This window comes from Salarias fasciatus, chromosome 16, assembly GCF_902148845.1.
Source record: "Salarias fasciatus chromosome 16, fSalaFa1.1, whole genome shotgun sequence".
Classification (NCBI taxonomy): domain Eukaryota; kingdom Metazoa; phylum Chordata; class Actinopteri; order Blenniiformes; family Blenniidae; genus Salarias; species Salarias fasciatus.
The window spans coordinates 3,966,550-3,989,444 of NC_043760.1; the positions used below are offsets into that span (position 1 = coordinate 3,966,550).

The 22,895-nt window shown below is 47.5% G+C and overlaps 3 protein-coding genes across 3 annotated transcripts; 1 reads left to right on the plus strand and 2 right to left on the minus strand.

The window, feature by feature from the left end:
• The first annotated feature begins 201 nt into the window (after positions 1 to 201).
• Positions 202 to 1,261, plus strand: LOC115403294 (trace amine-associated receptor 13c-like). The gene is made up of 2 exons (XM_030112155.1): positions 202 to 362; positions 433 to 1,261. The coding sequence occupies exons 1-2, from the start codon at positions 202 to 204 to the stop codon at positions 1,259 to 1,261; spliced, it is 990 nt and encodes a 329-aa protein (XP_029968015.1).
• A 5,576-nt stretch (positions 1,262 to 6,837) lies between these two features.
• LOC115403647 (trace amine-associated receptor 13c-like) lies at positions 6,838 to 7,921 on the minus strand. Its single transcript, XM_030112621.1, has 2 exons — positions 7,746 to 7,921; positions 6,838 to 7,654 (listed from the first exon to the last, which is right to left on the minus strand). Exons 1-2 carry the CDS (start codon positions 7,919 to 7,921, stop codon positions 6,838 to 6,840), a joined length of 993 nt encoding a protein of 330 aa, XP_029968481.1.
• Positions 7,922 to 12,108: 4,187 nt separating this feature from the next.
• On the minus strand, positions 12,109 to 21,278 carry LOC115403300 (contactin-associated protein-like 5). The gene is made up of 12 exons (XM_030112159.1): positions 21,203 to 21,278; positions 19,377 to 19,487; positions 19,084 to 19,277; positions 18,221 to 18,368; positions 17,476 to 17,679; positions 16,797 to 16,978; positions 16,150 to 16,290; positions 15,712 to 15,979; positions 14,796 to 14,939; positions 13,870 to 14,029; positions 13,477 to 13,550; positions 12,109 to 12,320 (listed from the first exon to the last, which is right to left on the minus strand). The coding sequence occupies exons 1-12, from the start codon at positions 21,276 to 21,278 to the stop codon at positions 12,109 to 12,111; spliced, it is 1,914 nt and encodes a 637-aa protein (XP_029968019.1).
• Between the last annotated feature and the right edge of the window lie 1,617 nt (positions 21,279 to 22,895).

Consider the following 22,895-nt stretch of genomic DNA (forward strand, 5'->3'; position numbering starts at 1 on the left):
ATGAAATGAAGTAAATAAAAGAAGTCCTGGAAATGAGCTTACAAAGTATTAGAAACAGGCAAGATGGAGTCATGGAGGTCACATGCTGTGATGGAGGAGGTGGAGAAGACATGCTGACGCGCTGTAAAGTGGGCGGAGCGCTGCTGTGCGGCCTATAAGAGCAGTGCGGCTGGGTGGAGGCCGGTCCGGGAGGTGGAGAGGATGGACGGAGCGGAGCGGTGCGTCCCTCAGCTGAACTCCTCCTGCCTGAAGCCGAGTCCTCCGCCCACCGCCGCCATGCTGGTCTACGTCCTGCTCTCCGCCATCTGCATCGTCACCGTGGCGCTGAACCTGCTGGTCGTCATCTCCATCTCCCACTTCAGGCACGACTCGCTCCCGTTTCCCGCGCGTGTGTGTGTGTGTGTGTGTCCTGACGCCGCTCTCCCTGTGCAGGCAGCTCCACACACCCACCAACCTGCTGCTGCTGTCGCTGGCGGTGTCCGACCTGCTGGTGGGCCTGGTGCTGATGCCGGTGGAGATCCTCTACATCGAGGCCTGCTGGTTCCTGGGCGACGCCGTCTGCACGCTGTACTACGTGGCGGACTACGTCATCACCTCGGCGTCCGTGGCCAACATGGTGCTGATCTCGATGGACCGCTACGTGGCCATCTGCGACCCGCTGCGCTACCCCGCCCGCGTGACGAAGCGGGCGGCGCGGACGGGCGCGTGCCTGGGCTGGCTGGGCTCGCTGCTGTACCGCGTGGTGCTGCTTAACCGCCACCTGAGGAGCCCCGGCATGTCCAACTCCTGCTTGGGGGAGTGCGTGGTGGTCATCAGCCACCTGGCGGGCGTGGTGGACCTGGTGTTCAGCTTCATCATCCCCATCGCCGTCATCATCTTCCTGTACCTGCGGGTGTTCATGGTGGCGGTGACCCAGGCCCGGGCGCTGCGCTCGCACATCGCCGCCGTGGCGGCGCAGCGCTCGGGCGGCGCCGCCGCCGCCAGCACCATGAAGCAGGAGATGAAGGCGGCCGGGACTCTGGGGCTGGTCGTGGCCGTGTTCCTCTTCTGCTTCTGCCCGTACTACGCCCCCACGCTGGCGGGCCAGGAGACGCTGGTGGACGCCTCGGCCGCCGACTTCGAGATCTGGCTGGCCCACTTCAACTCCTGCCTCAACCCCATCATCTACGCCTTCTTCTACCCCTGGTTCAGGAAGTGCATCAAGCACATCGTCACCCTGCAGGTGCTGAAACCCGGCTCCCGAGACATGAAAATCCTCTGACCTGCCCCGAACGCCGCCTGTCGTCAGCGCTCCTGCTCTGGACGAGGCTTTTCACACGCTCCAGTCCGGCAGGACTCCAGTCAGCAAACACAAGCTTTCCTTCATTAATGTCGCTCCCGTTCCTCATTTCTTCACTGTCTTTTTTTAATGTTTCACATAATTCAGACCTGAGAGATCAGTGGAGCAGCAGCCTGTTTAGCTGAAGCTGAAACACACAGGGATTCATGAAGACAGGCCGGAAGCTGCAGACGCTTTCTTTTAAGAAACTTGGTTTTTAAATGTGTTACTCAAACGAATGCAAGGACAAAAAAGAAAGACAGCGGGTGTTAAATAAAAGATGGCGTCTTGCTGTTCCTCAAGAAGCTTTGATAAAAATACCAAGAAGCTGAAATTGCTTCTTATTTCCCTCCTTTGAATCGATCAGGTGATTACTGTTTGGTCCAGATATATTTAATATAAAGTAAAACGCTTCATGTTGTATTTCCACATCTTGAAAATGTCCTCATTTAAAGCACTTTTACTAAACCGGATTGATCGAGATGACATCTTGCCCTCAGTAAGAATCAGCTTGATGTGCATGTGCACGTGAACTCTGACCTCTGTGTGTGTGTGTGTGTGTGTGTGTGTGTGTGTGTGTGTGTGTGTGTGTGTGTGTGTGTGTGTGTGTGTGTGTGTGTGTGTGTGTGTGTGTGTGTGTGTGAAGAAACTATTCCAGCTTCCTGGAGCTCCATGAAAATGTCAGAATAACTGTGTTTCACATCTTTTGTTGATCATTAAAATGTGAAAACTGGATCATTGTGTCTGTTTTTACTGTATTCAGAATGTTTTTTTCTTTAATGAACAGGAGCCAGAGGCCTTCTTTACAACCTTTTCAAGTGAAAACAGTAGATTTTGAAGCATTTTATGGTTCATTTACATGAATCTGGTCGTCCTCATTAACATTAAAGAATCTCCAAACCACAGATATCACTCTTCCTCTCAGGTCTACCTGCTGCTGACGGACGATGTCCTGAAACACTGTCATACTCTCCAGGTTATCGTTTGCTTTTTTAAACAGTTTAATGCAATAATGGAGGATTTGATGTTCTCTGATCTCTGATGAATCGAGAGTCTTCTTCTGTTTTAGTTAATTTCTTTCGTTCATCACAAAAATAGAAACAAATGAGTTCAAAACAATTCTGAACAAGAATCCTCAATTGCCTGAATGAAAGGATACAGAAAGAAGAATAACTTAATAAGAACTTCCAGTAACACTTTATTTGAAGCACCTGGTATAACACATTATAAGTAGTTATAAACACTCATAAATGATCATAATGCTTTATAACTCACTATTCAGCGTAGGATTAGGGTTAGGTGAGGGGTCATAGGAAAGAAAAGCATTGGCATCAGTATCCTTCCTGGAAGCAAATCTAATGAATTCCCCGCAGACCAAAGGATTTCAGATATACTTTTTTCAAAAAGAGGAGGGAAGAGAACAGAAGGAAGTGAACTCTTTTAGGTGGTGTGCAAACCACACAAAGGGAGAGGGGAAAGAAATATAGGGGAAAAAATATTTAAAAAATATGAGAAACACACTGTATATAAAAAACTTTGTTATGGTTACTTATAAAAGTTAGCAGTCAGGAATGGTAACTCCTAGAGAAGAGGGGAGGAAAAACAGGGAGTGGGGGGGGGGGGAGATTAGGACTATCCCATGACTAAGGGGTTGCTATCTTAAACCACCTTGCCTACAGAAGAATCCTCCCATATTTTTTTATCCCTTTGAAACCTCAGATCAATCTCTCAACTGTATCATGGAAGAGTTCATATTTCCAGTTATTATCCGAACAAGGAGCAGGGGTGGAGGGGTTTTTGGGGGGTCATTTTAGGGTTAGGGATGGGAGTATGGGTTAGAATTAGATTTAATTTCGAAGACAGGGGAGGTTGGTTTTGGTTAAGGTTAGGAAAAGCGATCTGGGTGGAGTTAGGTTTGGCTTAGGGGTTTTTTTGGTTCGGGTTAGAGATAAGAATTCAGGTTAGGGTTAGGTTAGGTAGGGAGTACGGGGGTGGGGGGGGGGGTGGGGGGGGGGATAAGGAATTTGAAAAGGGGTAGATGAATCCAGAAGGGAACCAAGTTGTAAGTGCATCACCTCAATCTGTTAAGAGAAAACATAATTAATATTTATAAGTCAAAAAGTCAGCATATACACATTACACATTACATAATTACTGGACTGCTTGTAAAGAAGCCCAGTAATTAGCTGTCATTGTAATCAGGTGTGTTCCAACTGGGAGAGAGGTAAAACATGCAGGACACTGGGCCTCGAGGACCAGGGTTAAGAAACCCTGCTATAAACAACACTGGAGCAGACATGTCTTCAGCCAAACCCAACCAAAAATCAGTAAACACTGCCGCCATCTTGGTGAAGGAATTACCATAAACTACACAATGCAGCATGAACAAGTGAACCTGACACAGATATGAAAAAAGACAGAAAATCAAAGAAATAAATGAGGATAATTTGTGTCAGTATTCTACATGATGATGAAAATGAATAAAGAAACTAAACTGTTAAAATGGAGAACAGATGACACTAAAAATGGCTTCAACCACTAAAAACTGACTCAAAAGCAAAGCTACTTTTCACTGTTTACATTATAGCATACAGCTTGTTAAAATGGATAAAACTACTCAATCTTCAAAAACTGATAAAAAAAAAAGTAGCTGTTAAAATTTATTAAACAGTTAAAATCACAAAAACAGGTAATAACCTGATAAATTTTCTGATATTGTGAGAAATCCCATCAAAAAGGTAAATGGTTTGTAATTTAAAAACCATTTATTTAATTAATTACATTTAAAAGATAAGAATGTGTAAAAACTAGGGCTGTCACTTTAGTGCATTAATTAGATTAATTAATTACACTGCAAATTAGTGCACTAAAAAAATTAATCTAAGATTAATCATAGCACACTTGAGTGGCAATTCAATGTGAATGGAACTGTTGTCTTATTTAGAGGCATGTTATACTTGTAGTATTCATTTTAAATTGCTGTATTAAGTTAGTTTTAGTATTCATTTTGAATTTAGTTTGCTTAAGTGGCGATTTGAGACTCAGCCTTATTTTATTTCAGAATTTCTTTTATCAATATTTGTACTGCTTTATTTTTTAATGCACCAGACTGAATTGGTTTGCTGGGATGTACTTAAAGCGACACTAAGGAACTTTTCAACCTTAATAAAACATTTTAATATCTTTTGTGATGATACATCGACTTACAACTAGTTCAATGACCCCTCTGTCACGGCCTGAGGGCGTCAGTATTGTTTTCACTTGGACTAAGCAGCTGTGCGGAGGGTGGTAGGAACCCTGCACACTGAAAGACTCCAAATGTGCGGACTGCTTTACTGCATGCGTCACATCATGATATAACATTGTTTAGCCACCATTAGATTCATGACCTCGTCGTTATCCGTCCTTCTCACAGCCACTGGAAACAAATGTAGGCGAGTTCAGTCCGACAGCACGCCACCGGGAGCAGCATTTTACCACACCACGCGCTAGTCCTCATGGGAACTGTAGTCGTTCAGGCAAAACACTACCGCTTTTGTCCACTGGCGCCGCCAGTGATTGGGCTTAGAATTAATTTTGGACAAGACGTCCTGACTTAGCTTTCATTCATCATCAATAAAAATGTGGATTTCAAATCTTCCATTCTCAGTGTATTCATTTGATGACTCATGCACTACAATGGGCCATTTTCACAGCTCCACTACTTCCTGAAGTTAACTGTGCACATTCATTTCCTGTCTTGCATTATTGGCCAAAATGATTAATCCAGGTGTGTCTTGTTGCAGCAGTCTAAACCAGACACACCTGGATTAATCAGTTTGGCCAATAATGCAAGACAGGAAATGAATGTGCACAGTTATTTTCAGGAAGTAGTGAAGCTGTGAAAATACCCCATTCTGTAACGTCCCTGAATTTGAATTCTTCATGTGGGGACCTAAAGCAGATATGCGATTAAAATGCGATTAATTAGACTAATTAATTACAAATCCTGTAATTAATTAGATTAATTTTTTTGATCGCATGCCAGCACTAGTAAAAACACAACAAGGATGAAAATGTAGACCAGCTGTTTGTGTGTGTTGTGGTGTGTCTGGCACCGTTCTGGCCCTCGGGTGGAGCTGCACACCAGAAAGCCGTCCTCTCCTCCAGCTCTTCCTCCACTCCTCCGCCTGTCTACCCTCCCTGGTATTCTCTCCGCCCGCCCGGCTCCAGGTCTTCGTTTTTAAGCTCCAGCTGTTCGTTTCTGACCCGTGGCTCTGTGGAGACCTCTGTCCTGGACTCCAGCCTCCACCACCTCCGCTACACCCCCACCTCCTCCTGCAGCGCTGGTCACCTCAGCCTCCTGTCGGCTCTGAGGTCTGAATCAGACTCAACTGTAACAGTTTCAGTTGTAAAACCTTCATTATGCTTTATTATGTTATTTTTTAGATGACTAAACACAAGACCAAAACCAGAGGATGTTGTTGGCTACATGTCTGGAACTGTTCCCAGTCTGTACGATAAATAGTCTAGAGCAGGAGACATACAAACAGTACAGCCAGAAATGGATTAAAACTAAATTCCTTCAGCAAGATGGCGGCTGGATGTCTGCTCCAGTGTGTCCCGGAGTGTGTGTCACACTTGTCACACTTGTGGTGTGATCAGCTGAAACACACGTTAATGCAGGGGGAGCAGGCCCCTTGTTTCAAACAGTGTGTGCGTGCGTGCGTGCGTGTGTGTGTGTGTTTCCTGTGGTCAAGCGTTCACCTGTGCAGGCAGAGCCTGTTTGTAGGGCCGACTCCTGCAGCCTCAGACTTTAATGATCCATTATGAAACATGTTTGTATTTTCATAGAAACCTTTTGAAAGCGAGGAGCCGAGTCTGAAGTTCTCGATCTCTGAAGAGCCGAGTCTGAAGATCTCGAAGTTACATTTAACTCTGTTTATACAGACTTTTCAAAATATCCACCTCAGAAACTGCTTTTATAAGTTCTTCAGTGGCTCCTTCAACCCTCGCCATGTAAACTGACACCCCAAGCAGGATTTTGTGTTTTAACTTGAAAACGGCCAAACGGGGTCTAGAGGTTGAAGCTCAGACCGTCTGAACCCTGACAGCAGCACAGACGCATGGAGACAACGAGAATTCAACAGAGTTCCTTTATTGTCATCACATTTGGAAGTTACAAAGAAAACAGAAACGCATCCACTCAGCTGTCAGTGACAAACAGTTTAAAAGATGGACTTCAGTAGACGTTATACATCGGTGAGGAATGTCACATTTGAGACCTGAAACACTTGACACTTTCACAGATGTGCGAATATCCAGTAAAGTCCTAACAGAACAAAACCACGTGGAAGCGTCTCATTGCATCAGTGCTTAGTTTAGCTGACCGTGACAGATTTTAAGATGAAAAAAAGTGTTTTTTCAGGCCTTAAAGAGCTTTTTGCTCAGTTCGAAATAAAAAGAGAGAAAGGTGGATCAAACACCAGCCTCCTGTTCCCTCTTAATCCTCCACTCAGTTTCTGGCCTCGGGCCTCTCCCTACAGGATGTTGGTGTCAGAGGAGCCGGGCTGCAGGATCTGAAGTGAAAACGTGAGTTTCACACACCTCCTGAACCAGGGGTAGAAGAAAGCGTAGATGAGTGGATTGAAGAGGGAGTTAGAGTAGAGCAGCCAGATGCCGAAGATGTAGAAGGCTGTGCTGGCCGAGGAGGTGGACGGTATCAGAGTGGCAGAGAAAAAAGGGAGGAAACAGATGAGAAAGACGAGCACCACCACACTGACGGCCGTGGCGGCTTTCCTGCTGGAGCGCTTCACATGCAGGCCCGCAGGCTGCAGGGTGACGGCGGCGATCTGAGAGCGGATGGCTCGCAGCTGAGACGCCGCCGTGCCGAAGACCCTCAGGTACAGAGCCACGATGACCAGGATGGGCCCGACGAAGGTCAGCGCCATGTCCACCACCCGGCTGACGGCGCTGATCCGAATGTTGCACTCGCCGTAGCAGGAGTTGTGCCTGTCCGGGCGCCGCAGGAAGTCGTGCAGAATGGCGCCGTTATAAACCAGAGAGCAGGTCCAGCACAGGCAGATGCAGACCTTCACCCTGGTCCGGGTGACTCTGGACGGGTAGCTCAGCGGGTCGCAGATGGAGACGTATCGGTCGATGGACACCAGCACCATGTTTCCCACCGAGGCCGAGGTGAGGACGAAGGAGGCGAAGTAAAAGCCGCCGCACGCCACGTCCCCCAGATACCAGCAGCCGTCCAGCCGGAGGATCCGCCCCGGCATCAGCAGGAGGCCGACCAGGAAGTCTGAGACGGCCAGAGACAGGAGGAGGAGGTTAGTGGGCGTGTGGAGCTGCCTGAGAGGGAGGAAGGAGAAACATCACAGATCAACTCCTGCAGCATGGACCGTCTGCAGAAACATCCTGGCGGTGTGTTCAGTGCTGCTGCCTGAAGTGGGAGATGGAGATGATGACCAGCAGGTTGAGAGTCACGGTGGAAAGAGAGACGCTGCTCAGCAGGATGTAGAGGACGGTGTCCGGCGCTCCACGCCGCTCCGCTGGCCTCCTGCAGGAGGCGTTCAGAAGCTGCGGGAAGCAGAGCTCGCCTTCGTCCAGCTGCTCCATGACAGCAGAGAGAAGGAACGAGGGAGAGAGAGAGAGAGAGAGAGAGAGAGACTCTGGCAGGACTCCAGCCCAAACGTGTCCTTCATAGCTCTGGTTGCTGTTGCTCCTCCTCCTCCTCCTCCTCCTCCTCCTCCAATCTGTGACGTCAGTTACCATCATCTGGAGCTTCAGCATCCAGTCAGTCCAAACTTTGTATTAAAATCCAAAGGAATGAAAAATGTTCATGACAGTGTGCTATAATCTGGATGAGGGTTCTCCAAATCAGATCCTGGAGGGACGCAGGCCTGCATGTTCTCCAGGTCTTCCTGCTTCAACACAGCTGAGGTGTTATCAGGCTTTCTGCTGGACTTGGTGACCGACCTAAATAAGATTCAGGAGTCAGTCGGAGAACCCTGATCTAGATGTTAGATGGTCTTTAATCTGGATGTTAGAGGAGGAAGATGCTCAATAATCTGGATGTTCATAGAGGAACATGCTCTAAAACAGGGGTGGGGAATCCTGGTCCTGGAGGGCCGCAGCCCTGCATGTTTTTCATGTCTCCCTGCTTCAACACAGCTGATTGCAATGAGGCTCGTTATCAGACTGTCTGCTGGACTTGGCCACGAGTCTTGATTAGATTGTGACAGTGAGTGCTGGTGCCGTGTACGGAAACCCTCAACATGCTGAGGAAGTTTTTGAGTTTTCACTTGAAGGCGCTGCGTCAGCAGGACCTTAATCTGCATCTTTTAATGAAATGATACAACAGGTTTTGTTTTTTTTCTTCCTGATTTTCTTTATTTACAGAGCAAATCCTGCAAATGACCCGTGTGATGATTAGAAATAATCTCACCTGAAATCACACATTGTTTTAAAAAAACTATTGGAAATAGTTTTTTTTAGGCAAACAAAAGCATAGAAAGGAAAATTTATCAAAGCACTCCCATCAAAAAGGGTTTATTTTTTCATTACCACTTTTTTCAGGAAAATATTGAACAAAACTCTTCTGAAAAATAACAAACAACCACAGAACCATCAACAGATTCTTCAAACCTGTTACATGTAAAAGTGTTGAGCGATCAGAAATCAGTGATGTTAGATTTTGTTTTGCTTCAAACGGAGTGAAAAAAACACATTTAGCTCCGTCATGCAGGCTGTTGAAAGTGAACTGAGTCAACGCTGCTTCAGGATCAAACAAAAGGCACATTTTCACGTGGCTGTAAAGCACAGCTAGCCTCGTAAACCAGACCCACCCACTCCTCATCCACATTTGGATTTGGATTTGGGCTTAGTCTGGATAGGAGCCCATAGAAGCTTCTTACAGGGGGTGTCGGTTACTCCACTGACTGACGGCGTACTTCAGCCAATCAGCGCTTCAAAACATATGTCATCAAAATGCGTTTGCTTCTCTAAGGGTTAGCATTAGCTCATTAGCTCTAGCTTCTCTACATGCAAAGACACGCGAAAACGTCTTTTCCTGTTAGAAACTCACCAGGCCAGACTGTTGCTCTTGCTTGATTGTTGTAATATTTGGTATTTTGGCTCTAACTTTACTTATTGCAGCTTTCAGAAGATGGTTAAAGTCCGGAATCTCTGCTACACACAGTGATGGCGTCACTTCCGATTTAGCCACTGGAATTCGCCAAAAAATTTTGAAAATAAAAAGCGGCAACGCTGATTGGCTCGGCCGTTCACGAGCGAGTGAAATCCCCTTCTATGGGCTCCTACCCAGACTGAGCTCAACTCCAAAATCCAAACGCAGATGAGGAGTGGGCGGGGCTGGTTTACGAGGCAACAGCACGGCGACTGTGCAGGTGTTTCAAACACTGTATCTCCATATATGTGATGCAGCGAGCTGCTTCCACTACGTCACCATCACTAGGTATCCCCTTCACTCGGGCTGCACCGATACCAACAAACAAAGAGCAACGAGACGCTCCCTCAGTCGACAGTCCAGTGGAGCTTTCCAATTTTCAGAACGCCACGGCAACAAGAACGACCACGATCAGAGGTGGATGCACAGAAATCAACCCCGTGGAGCAACGAGCCGCTGGGAGGAGTCCGCGGTTTCAGGTTCCCTTGCTATGACGACTCCACCCACTTCCATATGGAGAATCAATTTGACTTTTAGGCATTTGATAAACACTCTTATTGGTACTCGGTATCTGGAAGTACCTACAGGTTCGTACCCGTACTTGTTACTAGCCATACTTGTATTCGTCCTTTAATAACGTGGAACCAATGAATCCCTACGTTCCACTGATCCGGGTCTTTTTCATTTCTTGTTCACAGCTCCGAGTACGAACTCTGGGCTTCCTCGTTTCCTTCTTCCTTCTCTTGTGGCAGCAGCTACATTCTGTTTGTGCTTCAGAGGCTCAGATTTCATTTCTTTCATCTGAGTTCTTCCTATTTTTGTTGATCCTTCAGAGAAAATCTTGAGTTGATTTTCAGTTTATTTATCACCACCTGCTTTTTACCTTTGGTGGTTTCCTCCAGTTTAACTCCGTAAAGTCCACTGGACAGAGGTCTGGGCATCTTGGATCCTGCAGAATGTTAGCTACTCACATCTTATTTACCGTGGCTCAGCTGGTGGAGCGCTCGTCTCCCAATCAGAAAGTCGTAGGTTTGATTCCCCTTCTTTGCCTGTCGAAGTGTTCTCAAGCAAGACATCGTACTGTAAACTGCCCCCAGTGGAAGGACTGATGTAACCCAGGTGTCAAATCCTGACAGCCTGTCATTATACTGTTCACTCTTGTCCACATCCAGACATTTATAGATCTGCTGCACTCACTCTCTCTCAAATCCCGCGGCATTTGACATGTTCCCGTTGGCTTGGCGATTAGCCAATCAGATCGCTTCATTCATGACGACGTCACACAGTCACGTGACTTAGCGCCGGCTATTATTAGCAGGGTCATGCCGGGGAGTAGGGAGACACGGAGAGGCAGTGGGGATGCCAAGAGAAGGCTGTGCTCAGGAGTCGTCGGCTACCGCGTCTGAGATCGTGCGATTAGAGCAGACACGTGTAATCCAGACCGTGGAATCGGCCAGGTTTTTTTTCCTGCGGTCCTGCAAAGAATGATGGCGAGCTAGAGACCAGGCCGAGAGCCTAACCGGAGCTCCGGTCTTCCAGCCGGAGACCGAGTGCTACCTCTGCCGGGCCGGTAGGGGCTCCTGAAGCCAGCAACCTCTCACCCCCACACGACTTGACCTACACCCACACAACCCACACATGCTTGGACTCTTCCGCAGAGTCACCAGCTGTTTAGACCCAGACGTGGGTCATGTGAACTTTGGGTGGGATGAATGGACAATTGGGTTGATTGCTTCTGTCCAAGGGGTGTGAAGCTGGACTCCACCTCTTACCACTGTGAAAAATCATTTGCTGTTATCATCATCGTTTCTTTGTGTTGCACTTCTAATACCTGTCACCTTCGAATATTCATCACAATTGTAACTTGTTGAGAGTATCTCGAATGGCCATTCGCGCAGGTTAAAGTTTTGCCAATCTGTTATGTTTGTTTGTCCTGTTTGTTTCCCTTTTGTTTCGAAGAGCTCAATATATGGTACCTTTTTACTTGCAAACTCAACTCCAAGTCTCTGCCTCTTCTCTCTCCATGAGCGAACCCAGAATCTTCTGATCAGCTAGCCTGTTGCTATTATTGGAATTATCTTCATCTAGTCCTGGGCTTGATTAGCCTTTAGCGTGTAACATAAGTGCTACACTGATCTGCCTCCACTGGTGGGTGAATGTGTGTAAAGAGCAGTTTGAGGTTGTGTTGTGTTTGTAACATGTATAGCTTTAAATATTTCAAAAGAAAAAAAAGTCAATTAGGCACATGAAGGCAGTAGGACTTTCCCTGATGAGTACCACCACCAACAGCGTAGGTCTGTCTCACAGGCCTGCTCTACCTTTCCTCACAAAACGGTTTCAAATTGAGTCACCCGACAATGTGAAACAACCCGTCATCTGAGCCTTTCAAAGACTGGGAGGCAGCAGCGTCTGCTCAGCCCCCCCCTGTCCTTCAGCACCCAACAAATGACTGACTGACAGAAACCACAACAGTGAGGCGTCAAAAACACTGAGAGCCGAAAAGATTCAGCTGGCGGCTTGATGTGGAGACTGTGAGACTGTCAGAAGCTCCCCAGCAGCTCAGACGCCTGGTGTTCCTGTCAAAGAGAGGTAACGGTGAGACGCAGCCACCGGCTGCTCACATGTAGAACTCCTGAGTCTGGTCCCTGAGGGACTTCAAGCAGAACTCTGTCCGGTAGTTTGAGGGCATGTTGTGTTTGGGTTCCTCTTGCTTCTCGTCTTTCACGCTGTCACTGCAGCCTCCTCCCACGTCCTGCTGCTGCCGGTAAAGGATTCGAACCATTGCAGCCAAACTGCACACGATGATGAAGGCCACGGCAGAGGGAACACCTGGGAACAGCAGAGGGAGGGTCTGGCTCAGAGCTGAACTCCTCAACCAAACCCTAACCCTTCATTCCAACAAGGAAACATTTCACCGCCAGAATACGACACTTCATGAGTGTTTATCCTGACTGCCACTGACGAAGAAGAGAAACAAACCCGCGATAACAGCCAAGGTTTTCTGTCTGCTGCTGACGTGCCGTCCCTCCGCCGCAGTCACGGTTTCCGGCTGGTCTGAAGATGCAGAAATGAGACTAAAAAGCTGTTTGTCAAGTGAGCGGATTAGTGAAGGTGCTGTTAATGAATGCACGGCTATTTTTAGGGCCTCTTTACATGACTTTCCAAGTGAAACGCATGATTTTTATGTTTTTATTTAAGAATATTTCCTTTGCTCCACTTCATCTAAGCGTTTTTTTTTTTTTTTTTTTCAAAAGTTGTGTTTTCAGTGACTTTGAGCACCGTTGCCATGTAAACAGACACCAAAATGCTATGAAAAAGCTTCAGTTTACACCTGAAATCATCGCCATGTGAACAGGACCTAGGGCCGATGTCTCTGGCTCGATGGGGACGACTTAACATTGGACATTGGAAATTGAAACACGTTCAATTTTCTTGGAGACTTTTTCCAGTTTTCAGTAGGTCTCAGAGACATCTCTACGAACTCTCCTCAACATCTTCATCAGTAGTGGCAACGTTCAGACTAAAGGCTCGTCAGTGGTCTCTCGTCCACACAGTCAACGCGGACCATGCGGACATGGACACCATGAATGGGCTTTAATTTGTTCCGCAGCTGGGGGAGAATGGGGAGACGTCTCCAGGACGCCTCCGAGACCTGCTGGAGAACAAGGAGATTGAGGAGACATTGTGGAGACGACGGGGCAACACCTCCATGACTCTGACTGACGCTGACTGACCAACTTGATGCCGCCATTTTTGGTCGGACGAGTCGCGCCATCTACTCAAGTGAAATACTAAGTCCGTCGGTCAGATTCATTTCACACAAACGTTTCAGCAGCTGTAAATCTGAAGGCAATGTCAAAGAATGACATTGACAGAAGGAAACTCTGTGAGCGGAGCTGAAGACGCGGCGGGGTGTGATGAGCTCTCGGCGGAGGTGAGACGAGCAGCTCACAGGTGTGACACGTTGCTCCAGAATATCCCGTACCCGAGCAGTTGCAGGAGAAGGAGTTCCACGTCTGGGAGCAGAGGGATCCATGTGCGCACGGGTTGGGAAGACACCTGAAGGAACACATCGAGAAACCAGGACATCGGCCTTTAATCCAATCCTCTCCGTCTTCGCTCACCCATGACTGCATCTTATAGTAGATCAGACAAACAGAATCTGGTTTCATCTGACTCTTTATTATGAAATGTTCACTGGATTTTACAGGATTGAAGTTGGCCACGGACTCATCATAGCTATTTAAAAGTCCTCCACAGTGTTCAGGAACTGCTCTGCAGCGACCTGTCTCTTCTCTACAGCATAAAACACACAAAAGCAACTCGGTGTGCAGCAGTTCACTCTCTCATCTCTTACCCATCAAGCATCAAATATTACCTGTCTGTTATGCGACACGTGTCAAACAGAAGCTTGTTGAAATCTCCCAGGGATCCTTGCTGCACAGAGGTGAGGTCCACCGGTTGTTGGTTGATGGATATGAGCTGCATGCATCCCTGGAAGGATGGCGTCCGGACGTCACAGACCGTGGAGGGACAACCTGGAGGGAGAACATTCAGGTAACGTGCCGTTTCAGTGTCCTCAAGCTCTCAGAACTATAAATATTTCTATAACAAGTCTGAATCTGCTTCTTTTCTCTTGCTGTTTGAAGGAGGTCAGACTAGACATCATAGTGCAAAGCTGAACAGAGCTTAACTTTATGTCAAAGCCAGTTAATACCGTTAACTCTTGAAATGAAAAGGTCACATTGTTCTAAATGCAAAGCAATGGCAAACTAATATTACTAGAAATGACAATACCAAATAAGTCCTTGTATATAGTTATTGTGAAGTGTAAATTTAGTTTATAGAGTTATTGTGTTCAAATTGTGTGGTTATTTAAATTTGTTTGACCAGACTGATGTGTTGTTGTATAATGTGTTACTAATATTACAGGATGTTTATTTTGTGGCATTTGAATTGTATTTCAGACTTTTTTGAATTGGTCATTTGTAGAGAGCTTAAATTGGGTGACATGCTATCTTATAAATTAAAAACAATGGTATAAACAGTATTTCATTTCTTTTGTAAGCCGATATGTATTCTTTTGTAAGCGCTGTATAAAATCTGGCCTCCGGCACTACGTCGGGTGGTGTCAGCTCTACAACAGTGACCCAAACATGGTGATGATCAATATTCTAGGAAAAGACCTTCAGCCATCATATTTCCTGTTGGAATGCGTTGACTGTCTCCCATCCATTGGTGTTACCAGCCTCTACTTTTTCAGCTCATGGTTTCTGTAACATTCCCATCTCAGCGTTCACTCACCTCCGAAGTGAAAGTCGCCTGTCGGCTGCAGCGGCCCCCACAGTTCTAAGGTTGAGGACGTCTGGTCGTCCACAGTCACAGCAAGCTGACTGTCTCTGGAGTGGAGCGTCACGGAGTGCCACAGTCCATCGTCCAATCGGCAACCTGATGACAGACGACTCATGTGACTGAGGTTTTTACCTTAGCATTAGCTTTTTACTTCCAAAGCACTTTGTGGGTTCAGTTTACACAACAATGCTGCTAGGAGTCACCGAAAACACAACTTTTTGAAAATGTTGCATCGCTATGGAAACAGGAAAAACGCAACTCTTCTGCATTGCTTCTACTGCGCACACATGCCACGGCCATAGTAGAAAGGTTCTACACATGTTCAGACTAATCAAAGCAAGAATGGAGGTTTTCTTACAGAAGCATAGCAGCTGTCTGTGGTCAAACAGTGACACCCAGTGGTCACAGATGGTATGGACTGCTACTTTTTGAATTTTGAGTCATTTCTTGATACAAGTTGCATTACAAGCCAAGCAAGTCAAAAGTGAGACTTATTGGGCCTGTTTCCAGCAAATATTCCTACGTGTTTGAGGTGATAAGAACTCGTGTGTCCTGACAAAAATGTTTTACAGTTGTCCGTATCAAGCATTTGGGCTGATAGGTCAAAGGGCGCGACATGCAGTTATTGGTGCCTCAGGAAGTGGTTTGACTGAAACTGTGCTGTTCACACTTGTGTTTGGAGCTTTCAACTTGTGATCTGATCACCAGAGATGCATGTTCATGCCAGGTGGAAACAGGTGCATAATCCATAATATAAGCAGTAGTTTGCACATAACACTTTGCACCCTGGACATTCAGAATTCAGCAAAAAATGTCATCTCAGATCTAAAACCAAATTTGCCTCCTGACTTTGTTGGTACAGACTCACCAGCAGAGAGCTTGGACGTCCCTCTTGCAGTGTTGTGGAGGTTCAGGTACAAACAGCTACTGTTGATCTGCAGCTCCAGGTTCTGGTAATCTGGCATCAGCTGCACAAAGAGCAGCAGCCCGTCTGAGTTCCACGTTCTGAAGTGGAAAGCAGCAGAGAAGCCTTCCTGGATGGGCTCCAGTAACGGCAGTGACAGGAAGCTGCTGCTGGAGCTCAGGAAGGTGCAGGACACATCCTGAGGCTGCAAGCACCTGAAGGCCACGTCACCCTGGAGCAGAGATTTACCACTCAAACTACAGTTTGTTCAAGAAACAGACCGATTGTCAAAGCTATAGACCACATATAGAGCATCTTCCTCCCACCATCTGATTTAACTTCAATCAGTCGACTTAAACCAGTGTTATGAGCAGTACCGCCTTAACTCAACGGACTCACCACGTTGTGTATCTGCGGCTTGCGTCTCTCAGCCAGGTCTATGATATTGATTCCATTGTAGAACAGGTTTTCAATGCAGCCACGAAAGTTTTTCCTCAGGAAGGTTCCAGGTTTACCATGGAGAGGGATGCCTCCAAAACTCAGCTGTAATAAAGAGAAGCAGAAGACAGAGAGACTTTATCACTGATTCTGGACAAATAAAAACTTTGTGTTTTCAGACTCTTCCTATATTTTGCATCATAGATTTTATCACCACTATTAGGCGATAGTTCGATGGGAGTGTGGGGTTTTGCTCGGGTGTAAAAGATGGCTGATGTTTGAGAGTAGAGAATGTCTGAATGTTGATGACAATGAAGTCCAGGCGTCTGTGTGGTATTGGGTATCTGGGCTTCAGTGTCAGGCTTCTGATCCAGGTCTTCTATTGAGATGGGTGCTTCTAAGGCCTCGGTCTGTCATGTTGGGAGGTCACCTATGCTCAGGAAGGTCTCTGTTCATGACTGTGATGTGCCTATCTGTGATGAAGAGTACAGTTTCTAACAGAATTCTCTGAATGTGTTGTTTTGTTGAGGGCTGTGAGCAGAGGATCCGTTCCATCACTGATCCCAGCACCGACCGTGGCCGTTGGGCCTCAGCTGATAATCGGCCTTCACCTCATAGTCCAGCTCCAGTGACCGTCCCTCCCCCGAGCTGTGGAAACGCTGCGTGTGGGCGTCCACCGTCAGGTTCACCTGCCGGTGGAAGCGCTCGATGCGAACAGAGTGCCAGTGCTGGTCGTCCAGCAGACTTCCCGCGGTGACAGCGGGGCGGTGGCTGCTGAGCAAGGCATTGTCATCTGCAAACAGAGACAGGGCAGAGTCAAAACACATGCTTTTAACCTGGAGGGTAAAACAGGTCAAGTCTAATCAACCATCTCTGGATCACTAATCAGACCAGTTCTTTGCATTACACGGTGGAGCAGTGGTTAGTGAGATTGCCTCACAGCAACAAGGTCTGGGTTCAAACACTCGCCGGGCCTGTCTCTGTCCCTGTTCTCAACTGTCTAATTGTACCTGTCCTCATTTGTCTAGTTGTACCTGGATTGGCTCCAGTGACTCTGAAAAACATATAATAGTATAGAAGATCTATTACAGAGAAACTCACTCTTCCCAAGAGCAGGACCCTTCAACAGTTCCATAAATCTGTTCTCGATTTTTGAAAGTACACATGAAATTTTAAAAACTTTCGGCATCAAACCACAGGTTGTTTCCACATTCTAACAGGAAATGACTGCTGTTCCTGTCTGATTCCACATCACAGAAACTGAGTCTGACCCTGGAGAGGCTGGCTCACCTAAACTGAGGTAGAGGTCCATCCTTCCTCGGCGAAGCTCCAGGGTGATGCGATCCCCTCTCTGACTCTCTCCGTGCAGCAAGACGCCGTCAGCACGATGGCTCCTGAAGCGCAGGGAGATCACGTCCTTCACCGTGGACGTGGACTTCTGGCTGAAGCGATACATCAGGGAACTTCTGCCGGTGAAGCTGGCCACATGTGACTCTGAGACGAGAATCAGTGTCAGTAAATCTACCCCATCACCCCGACATGACTGCAGGACAGCATCTTTATGGCAGCTGTCGATTTGATGCTAATAGCACTTCATATAGTGTCTAATAGTTACTTTAAAAAACAAAGAAGCAACTAATTTTTCCTAAGTTCTGTTTTTCCTCGTTTCAACAGAGACAGAGGTGAAAGTTTTCTAAAAGTTGAGTTCAGTGTCTCTGAGCACCGTGTAAATGGACACCCAAACAACCTCATCTCCTGATTCTGCATGAAGCTCCTCTTTCTCCACAACGAGCCGACAATTCTCCAAGGTGTTTTCACTGGAAGGGCTGAAACTGAGAGCATTACCGAGCGTCCTCCATACAGCATCTCCACCGCCTTCCTGCTGCTTCTCCTTGTTATCGGGGCAACACTCAGTGTGTGATCGAACACGTCAGAGCGAGACGTCGGTCTCAGCATGGGTGTAAATTGACGGAGGTGGTGGAGTGGCTGAGCCGTGAAGTGTGAACTCGGGGCTGTAGAAGTGAGCGCTACTCACTGTAGGAGCAGCCGTACGCCTCCACCCGGAGGCCGACCCGGCCGCGGGGGCTCCAGTCCAGCGGCACGAGGCGCAGGAACCGAGCCCTCACTGGCTGCCACAGCTGCTTCCGGACCACTGACTCCGAATTCACATTACCGGGAAGTTTCTGCAAAAACCAACAAATTTTACTGATAGAATTGTAAAGTTTCCCGTGGAAGCAACAGTGTTTTCAAGTGAAAACAAAAGTTTTAGAGCATTTTGGGGTCAGATCACATGACAAGGCAACTTTTTGAAAATGCCTTAACTTAATGGAAAAGGGGGAAATAATGTAACTCTGCAAAGTTTCTGTGTAGCCTTGAACCACCTCCTCAGCATATATTAGCCTTTTTTGGCTACACTCTGCTTTTTGTACTGTAGATGTAGAGAAGGAGACAAACGGCCTCTCGTCTGAATCACAGCATCAGCAGAACATCGAGCAGGTGAAACACCAAATCAATACACACTCGCACTGTGAAGAGCTTCAAAAGATGGATGCGGACACTCACAGTGCCTTGTGAACGGATCATAGAAAGGGTTTTCAACTAGCTGAACACCAGGAAATCAATGAGGCACAAAGGTAGTGCCAAAGCTTCTGTTTGTGAGTAATGCCTCTGATTATCAGAGAATTCCTTCAATCGATCTTGAACATGTGGAAGGATCGTCACATCTGCACCACACTGGCTGTGGACAGGTTTTCACAAGATAACAGAGACCTGCTCCTCAGGAACAGAGCGACACAGCAGCCATCTGGAGGAAAATACCCAGAACCCCTGACTCAGAGGAACGTCTCCAGACCCGGCCCGGGGTCATCGCAGACGGTTTTCGTGGTGCTGCAGACCCACCTCGGTGCCGTCCTCGTCCCGGTACACCGTCCAGAGCCGGCCCGTGTCGCTGTGCAGCAGCAAGTAGCCGCTGACCCAGTCCCAGCTGTCAGAGCAGCCCTGCGTGGACACGGCCGTCACCTCCATCTGCTCCCTGAGGTCCAGCTGCAGCCAGGGCTCCCGGTGGGACGGCGCTGGAGACCGGCCTCCTGCTCCTGGAGGCGTGGACACACTCATTAAAACCCTGCAGCGTGGCTGCAGCTCACAGGTCCGCTGTCTCCTTCAGGTCTTTCACTCTGGAGGTCCAGACTCACCCTCCCTTTTAAGCAGCCTGGCGTTGCAGGAAACTGAACTTCCTGAGAACTGAGAGGAACTCTGGAAGGAGGAGCGACGAGATGCTGATAGCAGAGGAGCATTGCAATTATCTGAGGAACAAACAAAGACGGAAAACATACATTTGTATGGTGTTACAGGAAACGGAGGAAAGGAAAACTTCTAACAGGAAGAAACCTGCAGAACCAGACTCAGGGGCGACTGTGAGCACATCTGGAGCTGCAGTTTGCCGTCGATCAACGAAAGTGAGTCTATGTGTGAAAGTTAACAAGAAATAGATGCTTCAAACCTGCTAATTACCGTAACTCACATTTCGGCCGCTCAGAGGCTCATGGCCCAAACCGCACCCTGAGGGTTCACTGATGATCAACGTCATGTTTTCTGGATCACGATGGTGATGAACTGCGCAGGGAGCAGAAGTCAAATCCTCCCGGACCTCACAGCGAGTGATACCAAAGCGTCAGGGAGCAAAGTGGCCGCAGAATCCCGTGTGCTATCGATGAAGCTTCAGGTGATACGGAGCCTTGACAAACAGGCTCTGGGCCTCGGTGACCTCTGACAGCAGAGTCAGCAATTACTGAGCAGCGGCGGCGCTGCCTGAGACCGCCAGAGTGACGGATCGATGTCTCGTCCACAGCTGGCTTCAGGCGAAGCCTCACCAGGACGTTCGACTGATTTCTGCTAAAAAACGTCTTTAGCTGAATTTCTTGATGGATTTTCATTACGGATGTTGACTCATGCTGAAGCGGTTAGCGCTCATCTCAGCTCGGATCTGAGTTGTCGGTATGTATATCTGGCCCATGCCTGCACGGTGTGTTCTCCACAGCCTGGGGCAGTTTGCAGGACCAGCTGTTTCCCAGACGGAGGGTCCCTGAGGTGTTCGTCCTGTTGGATTCATTTCCTTTTACACCACGTTTCCTAGTGAAAACCCAAACCTTGGTAGAGTTTGGACGTGTGTTTGCAGGAAAACGGACAAACAGACATTGGTTTCAAACGGCTGTCATGTAAATGCAAAGCCTTTCTGAGATGAAAACACAAAAACGATGCGTTTTCACTTGAGTTGTCGGCGTCTCAATTTAAAGGTGCAGACTGTCAGCATGTTGGACTCCAGGAGACGTCAAAGCTCAGAGACGATAAGATAATTACTCTAAAACAAATTAACAGCCAGAGGATTGTGTTCAATACATATAGAGAAAGCCAATCAATTGACTTGCTCTCTTTTGTGATCACAGATTCTTTTTTTTGTTGTTGTCAGGATAAATTTACACGCTGGTCAATAACGTAGCGCGCTGCTGGAGAAGTGTTGCCTCAGTGCTTCTGTAAATAGCTCCTCCGCTTCACGTTTCTCAGCAATTACTGTAAAGAGCCATCAATAAAATATCAGTTAGCTCACGCAGGGAAAGAGATGACGGGCCTGACGGGTTTAACGAGGAACTGATGAAACCAAAGAAATCACCAAAGGCAGAGCGATCGATGTTCCTCACCGGGAAGCTCAGAAGGACAATTATGACTGACTGAGTCTGATGTGTGGGAGAGAAAGGTGACGGTCGGCAACAGAAAACGTAGAAAGTCTCCTCCTCGGAGTCTGGTTCTGTAGAAAGCCTCATAAAATCATGCATATAATCAGCATCTTTTCTGGCATTTCCATGAAATGTAGCTACAGACACTCTGGAATAAACACAACTCTTCACTCAAAACAATCTTGAAGCTGGGATGTAACTTTTGACCCTGAAGTGAAAAATGGCCTCTGCTGCTTTGATCAGGTTTAAAGTCCGGCGTCTGGCCTGGAGGAGGTGGAGGTACTCACGGTGAGAGGCGGAGGAGGACGCCCTGCTGGAGACGCTCAGGCTGCACACCGTCAGGACAGACAGCAGGACGAACATCTTCCCAGAGCAGAGGAAACCTCCGGATCTGAGGACAAGAGGAGTCTGCTGGGGGAGTGATGGAGGGCTCCAACCCTCCCCTCTCTCTCTCTCTCTCTCCCTCTCCCTCTCCCTCTCTCTTGCTTTATGTCTCTCTGTTTCACTCTCTCTCTCTCTTAAACATTCTTGTGTAAATGGGACCTAAACCTGTTGACTCCTAAGAACCGATTATGTTGATGTTTAATTCAACAATAGTGAATAGAGAAGAAAGACGTGAGCCTCCACTGTGCATGGTGGAGGACTACACCCATCGCTTCTCCACCCTTTGGTTCTGAAACGATCCTGACAAAGAGCAACCGCGACGCTCCGTCTTCAAACCTGTGAAATTAGATCAGCAAACAGGAAGTGGCTCGTCAGGCGCATGGGTCCTTGATTAGTTTGATTTACTTGATTTCATCCATGTGATGTGAAAGAAAGCCTTGGCCGTCTCGTCCTCACAGATATGTACGATCACCGAGGGGGTCAGTGTGGACACTGGAGGAGCGTCGGCACCTGGGGGGGCATACCGACAATAACCTGGACTGGAGGGGCAACACTGAAGCCCCCGGCACAAAGAACCAACACCGTCAGTCCCTTTAGGGGTCGAGGTCCTTCAAGAACTGCCACACTACGGTCTGTCCTCTGTGCTGCTGCATGCTGGGACAGCAGACTGAGGGTGAGGACACCACCAGGCTCAACAGACTCCCCAGAGAGTCCAGTGATGTGGTGGAGATGGACCGGAGTCCTCAGACAGAGGTGGAGGTCCATCCTGAATACTGTCTCTCCGTCCCTTATGGTGTCCATCCTGATCAAGGGTCAGGGTTCGGAGACGTCGTTAGTGTGAACAGGTGGACATGTTTGTCCTCTTCTGGACACATTTCAACAATTCTCCCAATAATCTGGGGTTCAGCAACAAATCTGTGTTTCTCTTCAACATGTTTATTCAGCTGTGCAGCTTCTCCTGAAGCTTCAGAGCCTGTTTGCTGTTGCATCGATTCTCATCTGCTAACTGACTTTTTTCCAGAAAAACCTGCAGCTCTTCAGCACCTCGACTCTGGATTCTACTGGACGTTGAGTTGCTGCTGGTCTCTCAGTCTCTTTTAAGCTCTGTTCATAGTCAATGGTTTCAAGTGAAAACTGAAACCTTTTGAGTGTCTGTTTGCACAGCAATGCTGCTCTGAGTCACGATGTTTCGACTCTGTCGCTGTGGAAACGGGGGAACACAACTTTTCTGAAACACCTGTTACACTTTCTGTCTTTGACTGATGGACTGGGTTTGAATCTCTTTTCCACGGTCCAGGAAGCTGAGCTCTGCCGTAGTTTTTGTTTGAAGGGTTCGGAAGGTTGGTATAATAATTTTCCATCGCGTTGCCACCCTGACGTCAGCTGAGACAAACATCTCTGCCCAAATATCAAGATTCTTGACTTTCAAAGCTGTCACCATTCCTCGTTCCACTGAACCTCCCCGAACATCTGCAGGAATTATATTCCGATACCAAAGATTCAAAGGTCTGAAATCCCTGCTCAAGCTAACTGTAAACAACATGATGCCGATTAGTGTGAAGCTGCTCCTTTTTCTCTGAATCACAGCAGCAGGAA